The sequence below is a fragment of the Trichechus manatus genome, unplaced genomic scaffold, assembly GCF_000243295.1.
Source record: "Trichechus manatus latirostris isolate Lorelei unplaced genomic scaffold, TriManLat1.0 scaffold00092, whole genome shotgun sequence".
Classification (NCBI taxonomy): Eukaryota; Metazoa; Chordata; class Mammalia; order Sirenia; family Trichechidae; genus Trichechus; species Trichechus manatus.
In genome coordinates, this window is record NW_004444028.1 from 443,108 (window position 1) to 457,744 (window position 14,637).

General features: G+C 39.2%; 1 protein-coding gene across 2 annotated transcripts in view; it reads right to left on the bottom strand.

The window, feature by feature from the left end:
* Nucleotides 1-203: 203 nt before the first annotated feature.
* Nucleotides 204-14,637, bottom strand: part of IL1RAP (interleukin 1 receptor accessory protein) — a 156,833-nt gene continuing 142,399 nt past the window's right edge. The window contains exons 9-11 of one of the 2 annotated variants that reach the window (XM_012557264.2): nucleotides 13,716-13,865; nucleotides 12,271-12,414; nucleotides 204-1,094 (exon numbers count right to left, since the gene is read on the bottom strand). In XM_012557264.2, the coding sequence (XP_012412718.2) occupies nucleotides 376-1,094; nucleotides 12,271-12,414; nucleotides 13,716-13,865 (1,013 nt within the window). In that variant the 3' untranslated portion in view covers nucleotides 204-375. Of the gene's footprint in view, nucleotides 1,095-6,389; nucleotides 9,413-12,270; nucleotides 12,415-13,715; nucleotides 13,866-14,637 lie in introns of those variants that run through there. The other variant, XM_012557265.2, reaches the window with a different exon arrangement.

Consider the following 14,637-nt stretch of genomic DNA (forward strand, 5'->3'; position numbering starts at 1 on the left):
CCCTGCAACTGTCATAGCCCAAGTACACCGGAATGACTCATAACATGAGGTTGAATAGGCTCAAAGGATACACATTTAAACTGGTTGCTTAGCTTTAAACCATTGGGCAGGACAGAGAATCAAACATTAGGCATCTTTCATATACTGACCTTCTAGGGCCCAAGAAGAGTGTGCTCTTCTGAGGCCGTTAAAGGCAATAATTCTGGATTCAGGTCCTTCAGGTCTTTTGTCTCCTAGAAATAAATAGTTTTTAAAAATCAATAAAGAGGACACAATCTGATAGTCTGTTAGATGATAAAAATGTCAGTTATTCCCATAGGTTCATGACACAAAGAAGGCTGGTAGAGATGGTAGCCACCACCCACCACACAGTAATTATAGGATATAAAAGTCATTGTTATTAGATAAATCCGTGAAATGGTGAAGAGCAAGGGCTGAGATCTGGGGAGCAGGGGGTTCCAGTCTGGAGCCATTTTGTATCCATTGAGTTTCTGACTCTTGGGGAACACGCTTACAGAGGTGTGTCTCCCACTGGGGCTGGGTATGAATCTCTGCCCGGCTTTTGTTCCTAAGATGACTCTCTCCTTCACAGTAGGTGACACAACAGCGACAGGCTGCAGAGGGCTTCCCTCTGTGCTTGGACATCGTGCTTGGGGCTTGTGAGGGACCTTCAGCCTTCCCTGAACTCTGGAGTCCTGGGGGATCTTTCAAACGACTTCTCCTTTTCTGAACATGGTCCAGACTGATGTCGGACTGGGAAGAGCAGCTCTCATTCCAGCCTGAGCTGGCACTCAGACTTCTCAGGGGAAGAGCCAACCGCAAAGCCTTCCAGAATTTGGAGCCAGAATGTTTGGACTTTTCTCCCTTCCAGCTCACAAAAGACACAGACTCCTTCAGCTGCAGGATACCTGGGTGTGGATGCTCAAGAGGACGGTACTCAACCACAATGAGCTTGGTGGCAATGGAGTTCTGGCACATGACCCCCAGTTTAAACTCCAGCATACTGATGCTCTTTTCTGTCACATAGTCTGGGCTCAGGACAACGATCATCCTTCGGCTCCTCTGAATGAAGTCAAAAACAGCTTCCACTGTGTCTACAGCAAAATGGAAAGATATGATAACGACTAGTGAAAATTTATACAACTTCCAGTTTATCACTGTCCATCCTACAAAGGATAGGCAATGAATAAACACTTCAAAATATAGTATCTCAGTGTTGGAAGGAGTCTGTTAAACAAATAATTTATATCTTTAAGGAACTCCATCTGCACCATAATTACCAATGGTTGCTAAATGTCTGCTACCTCCGAGGAAGGGGAATTAACTGCCTCCAAAAGCAGCTAATTTCAGCTCTGTTTGTAAATTATTTCTTGTTTTGAAGTCTTCTTTCCTGCAATTTTTATCTAGTAGTCTTAGTTCTGACATCTTCAAATACTTTAAGTATTTGACAACATTTAACTATTTAACTATTGTGATTCACCGTATTTTCTTTTCACCTCTAGATTAAATAACTTTAAGATTTTAATCTTATTCCCCATATGACATGGTTTTAAATCTTCTCTCACACTCATCTTCCTCTGAATAATCTTCAGTTTCTCTGTGTGTGCCCAAAAAGTGGTGTTCTGAACAGAACTGAACACAAAGGTCCGGATATGGTCTGATCAGGAAAGAGCATTGGGGGAATTACCACATCCTATAGTCCACTTTGAGCCCTGGGGGTGTAGTGGCTAAGAGCTTGGCTGCTAAACAAAAGGTCGGCAGTTTGAAGCCACCAGCTGCTCCTTGGAAACCCTATCGGGCAGTTCTACTCTGTCCTATAGGGTTGCTATAGGGGCAGTATGAGTCGGAATCGACTGGACGGCAACTGGTTTGGTTTTGTTTTTTCAGATGATCCACATAAGGAGCTCTGGTGGTGCAGCAGATAGGTGCTCAGCTGCTAACCAAAAAGTTGACGGTTCAAACCTACCAGCCGCTTCTCAGGAGAAAGATGCGACAGTCTGCTTCCATAAAGATTACAGCCTTGGAAACCCTATGGAGTAGTTTTACTCTCTTCCGTAGGGTTGCTATGAGTCAGAATCAACTCAGCAGCAACGGGTTTGGTTTTTGCTATGATGCACATAGAGTCCTTGGGGTGCACATGGTTAATGCACTTGGCTGCTAACTGCTAGGTTGGAGGTTGGAGTCCACCCAGAGGTGCCTTGGAAGAAAGGCCTGACGATGTACTTCTGAAAAATCAGCCATTGAGACCCCCAGAAGGCACAGTTCTTCTCTTAAACACATGGGGTCTCCAAGAGTTGGAAATGACTCGATGGCAATTTTTTTTTAATAATCCGTATTGTTGTATCTGTTGATACTTAAAACTTTTGGACCTCACATAGGATAGCTCATAGTATTGACATTGCTGTCAACTAAAATTTCCTTTCCATTTTTTGTGAAGAACTGGCCTAAAAATTCAATTAAAGGGGCAATGACAATGGCAATGTGTAAGAATCTGTAAATCGGTGAAGACTTCCGGCAAAACAGTCATTTCTAATAGTTACTGAGTTGGATTTGGACAGATCCCCATGGAAAGTCCTTCAGATAAATGGAGTGCTTAACTCACTATGTGATCTGTGAGCACCGAGTTGTAGACAGTGTGATTTTCTGAAGGAAAGGAGTTCCAAATGTGCAAATCACATCTATTGACAACTCTGAAAACAAGTGCTGGAGACAGACCATGAGATTGAGTGCCAGCGTACTGGGGGTCAGGGGTGAAACGGTGACTGACTTTTTAGCTTGTAAAGACAAGCTGGAAGTTTGCAGTGAATTTGATGATGATGAACTTGACTGTGAATGACGAAGCTATGCTCTTTACCAGATTAATTCTTTCTAATCTGTAGACTTGACATTAATTTGGAAGGAAACCAGAGGATATGTGGGACCAATTGCTAAGAACTTGGGGCTGGTTTTCACAAGAGTGCAAAGGGTTTTAGATAATTTTTGTTTCAATCTTAAAAGATAAATCTAAATTTGCACTTATCTTGAAAGCCCTTTTGTGTGTGTGTGTGTGTGTGTGTGTGTGTGTGTGTATTACTTCAAAATAATTGCTTTAAGAGAATATATCTGCGTTCCAGTGGGGCTATCACTGTTGAAAATAAAACACTGTCCTTGACCATCTAAAGAAAATTGTCTTTAGAGTCAGTGACTTTTTTTTTTGGTACTGTTACTCCACCCGGAAAGTGGGGTTTTTACATTTGGAAGAGCGCAGTGCTTCTCAGATGGGGGTTGAGCTATAGTCCCAGGAGTCGTTGCTTTGTACTTTGAAGGAGGTTGCCTCTTTTGTGGCACATTCTTTTAATACTTTCCTAGTGTTAAAACTCACTGTTTGAGGATGGCAACTATTATTTTTTAATAAGGACTATTTGGGGATGGAGTCATAAATTAGGTGTTTTATTCTGTTTGGGCTCAAAAAATGAGGTGTGGCTAGAAAGTAGCAAATTGGTTTTGAAGTCATGTTTTCTGGTCCCGAAATCTTCAATAAACCACAATGCTCTTTACTTTAAAAGTCATAATCTCCCTGACATTCACCTAGTGGAAAACTAGGGATGTAATTTTGTTCTCTGGCTAGGTTTTTAGTAGGTGAAAAATCAGCAGACCTTTCTCTGTCTCTCCTTGAAGTGTAGTGGGGAAAAAAAAAAAAAAGGAAGTGCCTAATTTAGAATCAGATGGGTATGAATTAAAATCTTGATTTCTGCAATTACCTCTGTTTTTATCTTCGTATTTTTGAGTCTAAGTTTTCTATCTCTACAATGCACGTATGGAGGTACAGGTGGTTCCGTGGTAGAATTCTTGCCTTCATTGCCAGAGACCCAAGTCTGATTCCTGACCAATGCACCTCATGCACAGCCACCACCCATATGTCCATGGAGGCTTATGTGTTGCTATGATACTGAACAAGTTTCAGTGTAGCTTCCAGACAAAGACAGACTAGGAAGAAAGGTCTGGCAATCTACTTCCAAAACTCAGCCGATGAAAACCCTATGGAGCACAATGGCTTGATTCACAACTGACAGTGGGAATGATGCAGGACCGGGCAGTGTTTTATTCTGTTCTGCATGGTGTCACCGTGAGTCACGGGCAGACTCAGTGCCAGCTAGCCACAACAACAATAACATGCTGAGAGTGACAGCAAATTGGTAGGGTTTTTAAACCACTTGGAATAGTGAACATACCATGGACTGCTAGAAGAACGAACAACTCCCACTTGGGAGAAGTACAGCCAGAACGCTCCTTAGAAGCAAGGATGGCAAGACTTCATCTCACATACTTTGGACACGTTATCAGGAGGGACCCGTCCCTGGAGAAGGACATCCTGCTTGATAAAGTGCAGGGTCAGTGAGAAGAGGAAGACCCTCAAGGAGATGGACTGACACCGTGACTGCAGCAATGGGCTCAAGCATAACAGCTGTGAGGATGGCACAGGACTGGGCAGTGTTTTGTTCTGTTGAACACAGGGTTGCTATGAGTCAGAACCGACTTGACAGCACCTAACAACAACAACATATGTAAATGTCTGGGTGGTGCACCCAGTTGGCTATAGGCTGCTAGCCTAAAGATTGGCGGTTCAAACCCACCAAGAGGTTACGTGGAAGAGAGGCGTGGCAAACTGCTTCCTTAACAGTCAAGAAAACCCTATGGAACAGCTGTACTCTGTAACATACTGGGTTGCCATAAGTTGGGGCCCCACTCAACAGCACCTAACAACAACAGTGACAACAGCACACAATAGAAATTTAAATAAATCACTCTCATTAAATTAATATTATTTGATGTCTAGTGAACATAATATTAAGATAATATATGGACTAATGTTTACCGAATCTGAATCAATTCTTCAAGTTAATTTAGAGTATGCGCAAAACACATCACCTTAGTATGTGGATTTATAAGAAGTAATAGGATTTAAAAAAATTGTCTATTCAGTTCAAAATAAATTTGGATAAAAAATAGTGAAACACTTAGTCTTCTAGCTCCTTGCTAAATTACCTCACATTCCTCGGGTGGAAAAGAGAAATAAGATGGGCTAGTTGCTGAATATATCTTTCATACCATACTGTGAATTTACTCTGGTGTCAAAGAACTAGTGACATCAGGAGATAACTGAAGAAAACATCTTGCGAGTTTAACGACCGTAGGGATAGCTAGGTAGATGAGGTTCAAATGGCCGATATTGAAACTTCTAAGTAGATACCACCATGTTCTAGAGCATCATTTAACATACGCAGAGTTGGAAGTAACTTCAGATCAATCACCACTTATCCAATGCAAAAAGCCCATGTACAACATCTCAGTGAAAATCCATCAGATCTCTTCTTGTATATCTCTAGTGACGGGAAACCTAGTATTTCCTAACTGAGTTAATTCCATTACTGTTCGACTCTGTTTTAAAGTTGTTTCTTAATTGAGTAGATATCTGTTTCCTTGTAACTTTCACCCATTGATCCTAAATCTACTCTTTGGGGACTTGTTTGAAAGAGGAAAATTTTTCATTGGAGAAATTTTTCCTAAGCTAATTAGTTCAGAGCACATTACAGGGACTCAATAAATATTCTTTTGAGTAAATGGATGGACTTTTTTTTTTAAAGCAAGAAGATATTCCTGTCACTATGACTTAGTATTACTAACTCAAATGAAAATTCATTTTCAAATATTATGATTGGTTTAACTGAAGTCTGTGATATAATGTATGTTTGATTCAAATGATCATAAATCAGCTAAAAGCAGGGCGTTAATTTCTTGATCCCGTAACAAAGCAGCAACTGACTTGGTTGCATTAAAGCTGTCCAAATTGAACAGAAAGGGATAGGCTTATGACATTGTTTAAAAAGATTTTCTCTCTCTTTCTCTCTGATAGATATTATATATAAATATATATAATGACTACAGCTTTCATACACACACACACACACACACACACACACACACACACAGATGCCCTAGTATACTAGTTTAATCCATTTTGCTTAGGCAATTCTCTTTTGCTCACATACAAGGAAGATTTCTTGAGATCAGCAAGGCCCTCTTTTTCTCCGATCACTCTCAGAAAGAGAAACTTACCTAGTGTAGCGTCTCACTTTTCGTATTAGAAATGTAATCATTCATCTTTTTAGTCTCACTTCTTATGCCCAAACATGAAAATAAAGACACAAAACACATGCACAAAAAAAATTCAAAGCTGAAAATAAATGGTTTATTTAAAAAATAAGCATATTGACAAATAAAATGAAATATGGAAAATACAAAAGTACATGAATAAAATAAAAAAAGACAATCTTAAAATATTAAAACTTATGAAAAGAAAATGATAATTTACAAGTGGAGTGATGCTTTTGCTTTCCGATACAATGGAGTACCACTTCCTTAGAATCCTAAGGAATTATCTAAGTTGCAATACAGAAGAAAATGAAATAATTTTTACATGAATGCATAATTAGACGCTGTATATCGTGGCTCTTTGTTAACCTGGGTGCAGAAGGTCTTTTGATCATATATGTAAAACAATTTCTTTTTAACATTAGAGGCATGATTTCTTCTCATGCTGTAAATTACAAGTATGTTTCCTCAGCCCCTTCAAGCGTTCCTATTAGGTATCTTCTGGGACATAAAACCAACCAACCAAAAATCTTGAAACAAATTTTCTCAGCATGAGCCGTACCGCTTAGAATTGAGATGCTTTCCGTTTCACCATTTGGAAAAGTCCAGTACTAAAGGCAGGAATATAAATAGGAAAAAATAAATGTACATCAAGGAGTTTGCAGCGACACCCAACTACACAGAGGATAAATATGGAGTCGGAAAGTGCAAACAGCATGCGGCAAAATCATGGCCTCTTGGCGCTGAGACTATCCCTCATTTGCCTAGAGCTTATGCAAGAACTGGTAGTCAAAGCTTATCTGGAGACAGCTCTCCGCTGGTCTTGTGAGTGAAGAGTTAACAGGGGGAGTAAAGGTGGTTTTAATATGGAAAAGCATTCATAAGTCTAAAAAAGTTAGATCCAAGAGTGACTCCACACCATACTCTTATAGACAAGAATTCAAAGGTGAAGCTTTTTTCAATTTAGAATAATCAGTAACTCCTACTTAGAGAAATTATTTATCATGGACTTTAATACTGATGAAGGACACTTAGATGTAGGGAATAGTTTCAGAACTGCTCATCAACATTCATACTACTAGGATAAGGGCTTCCTTCAATTACAAGCTATGGTGCTTCATAAGATACCCAGACTCATTTATAAGTATTTTGTCTTCCTTTTCTCTGTTACTCACCAGTCCAAACAGAGACATATCTCCAGCTGCTGAGCACTGAGATTAAGATAGCTTACTTTCTAACTGTGCGCTGGGAACATAGTAGGTAATCAGTTAACGCCAGATGGCTGGCCACTGATTAGTGGGAACCATCGAAGCTCTCTGCATAACAGATCCCACTGCACCCAGTTCAACGGCAGCAGTACTCAGTGATTTCTATGAACTTAGGGAAGGCAAGCACGAACGACAACTACCACTTTGTGAGCTGTGAATTCACAAATAATATTAATGTACAGAAAATACTGACACAAAAGCATTACAGCAAAAACATAATTAAAACTGGACAAGAGTTCCAGTGGAATTTGATATTGTGCCAATGACCACTGAAGTCATATGCATGCTTGTATATACATATATATATACACACACACACACATATGTATACATATACATGCATATATATATATATACATACAGACATACAAATATATATATTCTACCTATATGTAACATAGATATTCATCACTCTGTAAACTCTGGACTTTGTTTTTGCTTTTCCTAGTGTTTTGAACTATTTAAAACAAACACGTATTCATTGAAAGTGGCTTTCCAGATTAACTTGTTTGGAGTGAACGTATTAAAACTGTACCAGTGAATAAATGCAGAAAATACTGGGGTCCAGTTAATTCCCTTAGAATATTAATGTTAAAAACAACTTTCAACTCAAGCAACTGGATTTCACCTCCACATTTTACACTGAGAAGACAAACACGAGTGAGGCAAAATAACTTTCCCAGTATTCCACTTTAGCAAGGCTGGGATTAAAAGATAAACTGCCAAATACCCTGTTCTGTGTTCTTCTCATAACTCAGAAAAATGCTTTAAAAGCATTTTGCCATATCTCATTCTCTATTAGCACCATTAGGAGAAGCTTCCTTTCAGACTGAAGGGAGTATGGAACCACCTTCAAAGTGTGAATGACAGATACAAGGTACAGTAGAAAGGAAGATGACATGATAAACATAGTTTGAACTACACATGATCAGTTTACTACAATAAAAACAGAAATTATGGTATATTTTTTAAGTTTACAAAAATGACATCAATTAAGTACCTGAGATGGAGGGTAGGGTGGTATTGTAGGGAAAAAAAATGCAGGCAAGCCTTTGAAAATCAATAAGGAACATTTTCAGATAGACTTCTTTTGTATCATCCTAAGTGGATGTCAGTCTGGCTGTGGTGGTATGTGGTACAGCAGAATAAGCAAAAGAGCTCATCAGCTTGAGCTAAAATAAATCTAGGCCCTGATGGTATTTTTTAATGGATGAATAAAAATAAAAGAAAAAGAAAACAGTACTTGGAAAATCATAATGGCCCTGTGAACAGACGACTTGTTTTTAAGGGGTTATTAAGTCCATTGGAAAAGGCTGCCCCATAATGTTAAGATGAAATAGAAGGAATACAGACACATGGGACCAGGGATGAAGGGTGCAAAAGAACAGGTTCACATCAACCAAGTCCTTGCCTGCAAGGAACATAGTGACATTAGAGACAGGTGACAATATCACTCTACAACTTAGTATTGCCTGAGGAAGCAGATCAGCCAGTCATACAGTCACCCTGAATTTATCCCTATGGGGAAGCTTTGACAGATTGCTTTTCTCCTCTGCCCATGAAACAATAAACCTGGAATAAAAGAAGGGGAACATTTCCTTCCTGGAGTAGCCTTGGCTCTTTCTGCCCCTTTCCTTGCTGCTTTCATAAGTTTTTTAAGGATGAATAGGAGAGGCCTTGCTCGTCACTGCTAGACCACCTGTGATTTCTCTTCACTGGCATGGCCACCTGCAGCTGCTTCCAGAACCTGCCCTGTGGATACCTGGATTTCTCCCCTTTCCATTTAATGACCGTGAGCACCGTCTTAGCCCTCTTCAGCTCTTTCACCTTCATCTCCTTCACAGCTTTGTACTGTACTAAAATGACGTTGATGGTGCCTCGAGAAGCCATGTTTTCTAGGCCAGCCTTGAGCTCCAGGAGGGCTTGGGTTCCCTGGAGCACGTAGTTGGGGCTTAGGACAACCAGAAGGCGTCTGCTTTTCTTAATGAAGCTCAAGGTCTCATCTGTGATAACTGGGAAAGAAAACACCATGGGAGTTAGTGTTGGCCAAGCAACCCCCAAAAGCATGGGGCTTGAGGAGCAAGTGCAGGGACCTTAGAGTAACAGGCTGAGAACTGAGGTGAAATTTTTTACCAACAAAGCTTTGTTAATTCTTTTTTTCTTTCAGTTGTTTCAAGTACAGTTTTAATTGCTGTGCTTTAAATGAAATTTTACAATTCAAGTGAGTCTCTCATACAAAAATTTATACATACATTGTTATGTGACCCTAATGGCTCTCCCTATACTGTGACAGCACACTCTTCCTTTCCACCTCGGATTTCCTGTGTCCATTCAACCAGCTCCTGACCCTCTCTGCCTTCTCATCTCACCTCCGGACAAGAGCTGCCCATTTACTCTCATCTATCTACTTGAGCTAAGAAGCACACTCTCCACAAATATCATTTTATGTCCCATAGACCAGTCTAATCTTTAGCAACAAAGCTTTGAACAATGTTAATTCTTAAACTCGATCACTCTGTTCACTAAATGCCCCTCTCCTCAGGGAGAACGGAAACCACATACACGCATTCCAATCCAAAAAGAATTCCAGAGAGGCATGGAGCCAAAAAGTGGTGTATTTCTGTGACATTAGGCTTTAAAATCTGGGACACTATGGATTATACTGAAATCAATTTCTTCAAATGGTGTAGCATGTTGTGGTCCAGCCAAATCAGCACCTGAGCCCTTCTCCTCCAAGATAACCAGGTACCAACTCTTCAGTATCACCCAAAAAAAAAAAAAAAAACAAACCTGTTGCCGTTGAGTTGATTCCGACTAACAGCAACCCTACAGGGCAGAGTAGAACTGCCCCATAGGGATTCCAAGGAGTAGCTGGTGGATTCGCACTGAGGACCTTTAGTTAGCAGCCGAGCTCTTAACCACTGTGCCACCAAGGCTCCCCAGTATCACCAGGCACTCAAAAAAGATATACATTAAAGAATCAAAATATTAACATTTCATTTTTTGGTAATACAACAGGAGTTTGAACCTTCATTTTTTTGGAAGGTCCTCTCTATTGCCGCACACCTCCCTAAGTCAGACTGATCTCATTGTGTCTCTGGAAAAGCAGCTTAAAAAAAGAATCTAGCCAATTGAACGGCATTTTATCCGGCAACACATTCTCAGCTCAGCTTTCTATTCTGCTCTCTGCCCTGGAGCCTAAATTAGTCCCTGGATCCTTCTCCTTAAACTCCTATCATTACTACAGAGCCAAGTGTCTCGGCAGCTGCTGGCTGATGTGTCTGCTTTCATTAACAGGCAAAGGCTTTCTTTGGGTCAAAAGAAGGAAAAAAAAAAAAGCAGGAGGGAAAATGGAAATGTAGTGTCATTTTCGTCTGCTGTCAAGGGCTCTGATTAGTTTTTGTCACTAAATTCTTGAGACGAATCCATCTTCTGGCAGTTGCTTATGGATGACTGTACAATCCTTTACGTGGGATTCAGATAGGAGCCAACATCAGGAAATGCACTTGTGTTGTGGAAATCTATTTCATGATCTGTATCATGGTTTGCCGTACTCCCCTAAGCAGTCACTGTGCCCCTTAATCTTCACAGGTACAGAGGCAATGGGAGAAAGACAGCTAAAACCTAGCCGGTAAAGCCAGGAGGAGAAGCCAGGAATAAGAGTGCCCTCCAGGCAGCACTGCTGGAGGTTGACCATAGGTAAACATGGGAAAAGACCCCGAGGCGGAGGATTGAGCCAGAGCAGCAGGGAGAATGCAAAAGGATGCAAGGGTCAACCATCAAAAGCAAGAGGCAAGAGTAATTATGGAGAACTTGAATTCTTCAAAGAACTATCTATCCCTTTTGGAGAGACTTACACTGTTAAATATCTTTATATAACATTTCACACAGCAGATAAATATTTTTTAATGGCTGTATGAATGAATACATGGATGAATAAATGACTTGGGGGATTAAGTCTTAAAATGGAATTAAGTCTTATTTGTATCATCAGTTCATCTTTTCCTGGTTTATCACAAGATTAGAGAAATTACATGCATTTCAACAGTACAAAGTATAACAGTGGGTTTAGGAATGCTATCTAATGTGTTTATTAAAATAGATTCAAATGGACCATTACTTTGTGTATTATAGGGGTGGATGAGAAAATGAGAGGTTTTATTTTAAAAATTTAGTAATTTGGTTTTTTTTTTAACTAGAATACACTGGTCTCTGTAAGATTTTAATCTGTATCTCCAATGTGTAAGCTGATAGAAAGGAAGAAACAAACCCAAGGAAAAGGGAAAACTGAGTAGCGCTAATTTGCTAGAAAATAAAGGGGAGGAAAGAAAATGAGCAAAAGCCAAAGGGAAATACTCGAACTATTATCAGTGAGTAATATAAGACTCTATAACTCAGTTTTAGTAAATCTCAGTCTTAATAAAAATGTTTTGTTTTTGCTACATCAAATTTTATAGTAATGAGTATTACTAATGTTAGCCATGTAGCCTGGCAAAAATTCTGGGCAAATCCATACAGATCAGCCTAAAGCTTCTAAAACTCTAAATGTGGGTAAATGGGACATTTAAAGCTGTGGCATTTAAAGCTATGTGGCATTTAATGGAATAAAAGTGTGCATCCACACTTTTCTGACAGGGAGTTCTTAAAACAAACAGGGGAAAATATTTTAATACCATAAACTGAGCTGGAATAGACTATACATTATAATGTAGTTTATTCTTAGAGAAATCTCTACTGCATCAAAGAATCGGACACTAAATGTCCAAAGACGCCAGTTTAGAGCTATGTCATGTCTCTCATACATGATCCAAAGCTCATGATACTTTCATCTCTCAGGGTAGCACAATGTGTGCTCATCAGAAATACCTACTTCCCCCAGGAAGACTGTCTCGGTCGAAGATGCACAGCTTGTATCCAAATTCATTCTCCAAAACTCCACGGAGAGTCAGTAATACAAATTCTTCTTCTTCAGCATTCCTTGCGTAAGATACGTAAATATCATACTCCTTCCCATCTAGCAAAAGGAGCACAGACCCAATATAAATTAGCAAAGTTTCTCAATAGTACTGAATTTTTTCTTAAAGCAAACTTCTGCATATTAGACATTTTTATTTTTTACGCGTATGAACGCTCTGACAGAGTCCAGTGTGATTTTCTGCATGTGACACGTCTTCAGGCAAAATAACTATTTGAAGGTGTAACTGCAAATTTTACCTCCTGTCTTCTACTCTCATCTCACTGAGTGTAATTTTCATAACAGAGAAAGAGTGAGGTTTGACCCATTCAACTGTACATTAACAGAACCACAATGCAAACAATTGGTCAATCTTAGGTGCTGGCAATGACTACCATGCAAAAAATTTCTAGTCCCTGTTCCAGAATATAACTCACCAATATATTAGAATGACAAATTGAGGACAAGTTTTTGAAACAAAATTATTTACGCCTAAAAAGAGCCACAAATAACTACATATACTTAGATTAGACTGATCTTTCTCCAAGTTGCCTGGTTATAAATAGCACCTGTCATTAAAACCCAAAATCTGTGTCTCTCCCACAAACCTACTGAATTAGAATCTCTATGGGATGGGCTTAACAGTCTATATGTTTAATGCCCCAATCTTATCATCAGGCAAATTTGCACGAAGCAGTGCTTCGTAAACTTTAATGTGTGCATGCATCACTTGGGGATATTGTTGGAATGTAGATTCTGATCCAGTAGGGATTAAGCCTGAGAGTCTCCTTCTTATAAGCTCCCAGGTGATGCTGATATTGCTGGTGCATGGATCACCCTTTGAATACTAAGAGTCTGGACTTTCACTGTCCAATACAGCAGACAAGTGTGGCGATGGAGCTCTTGGAATGTGGCTGGCCCAAATTGAGATATGCTGCAAATGTAAATTACAGAGTGGATTTTGAAGATTTTTAGTACTTAAAAAAAACCTCTAAAATATCTCATTAACTTTTTAATATTAATTACATGCTGATGTGTTACTATTTTAATATATTAGGTTAAATAAGATATATTATTAAAATTATTTTATCTGTTGGTTTATACTTTCAATGTAGCAACAAAAAAATTGTAAATTACATATGTGGCTTGCATTATGTTTCTATCTCAACAGTGCTAATATAGACCAAACCACATACTGAGCCAAGAAAGTAGAATAATACACATTGGGGAGATCTTCAATAGTAAGGGCTGAAACAAAAGATAGTCTGATTAAATCTTTCCGTTCATCCAGGTTTTATCAAGCAAACATGTTTTCTAAAGACAACAGTAAAACAAGTCTACATCCAACTTCCATGACTCACCTAAAATGGTTTCATCTGTTCCGAAATGAGCCCGGTAAAAGAGGACCATCTCCAGCCAGTAAACGTGGTAAACAACAATGAGAATCACTACCAGCAGGACTGTGACTCCAAAACCACAGGCCAGTTCCACTGTGTATCTTGGAGTTACCACTGGAGTGAAGAGGAAAGAAACAGAATTGATTCCTACCTGGTGACCACAAGGACCCATCATTCTGTGCCAAGCTGGGTAAGTCAAGCATCTGTGAGCCTTTGCAGCTGACTTATACGTGTGAATGAGCAGAGATAAGATGGGAGGGCTTAAGCACTGTTTATTATTATTATTATTATTACTAGAATGTGTCTTATTTACTTTCTTATTTCTATCACCTGGCATAGGCATGTTTGACTATTAGATGAATTAGACTAGACTTTGATGAAAACCAAATTAAAACAGAGTCTTAGTATCAGGAAGGATTTAAACGGCCATCTAATCCAACTCACGGTCTGATAATTGAATCTCCTCAAAACTATTTTTGAATAGTGTCTTGCAGCCTCTGCCCATCTCTTGTAATGTGTCCTCACTACAACTTGGAGCAGACCAGAGAATTGGCAGAATTTTAATTGTTGGAGCCGTTGAATTGAGCAGAAATCTTCATGTGTTTCCATGAGTCTTAGTTTTATTTTCTAAACCAGTGCCATATGGAGGAAGCTTAATGCCTTTCCTTGGATATTTAAAAATAGGCCTCAAAAATCTTCTTTTTGTTCTGCAGAAACAGAGGGTATTCACCGAATGCTGAGTATGTATAGCTCTGAAATTATCTCCTGGTCCACAATCCTAGTATCCAAATTCCAAAGACTATCTTGTAATATGTGGGTTTGAACAGATTTCCACATTATCTAGTTATTTTTATATTATAGGCACCTCAATATATATATATATATA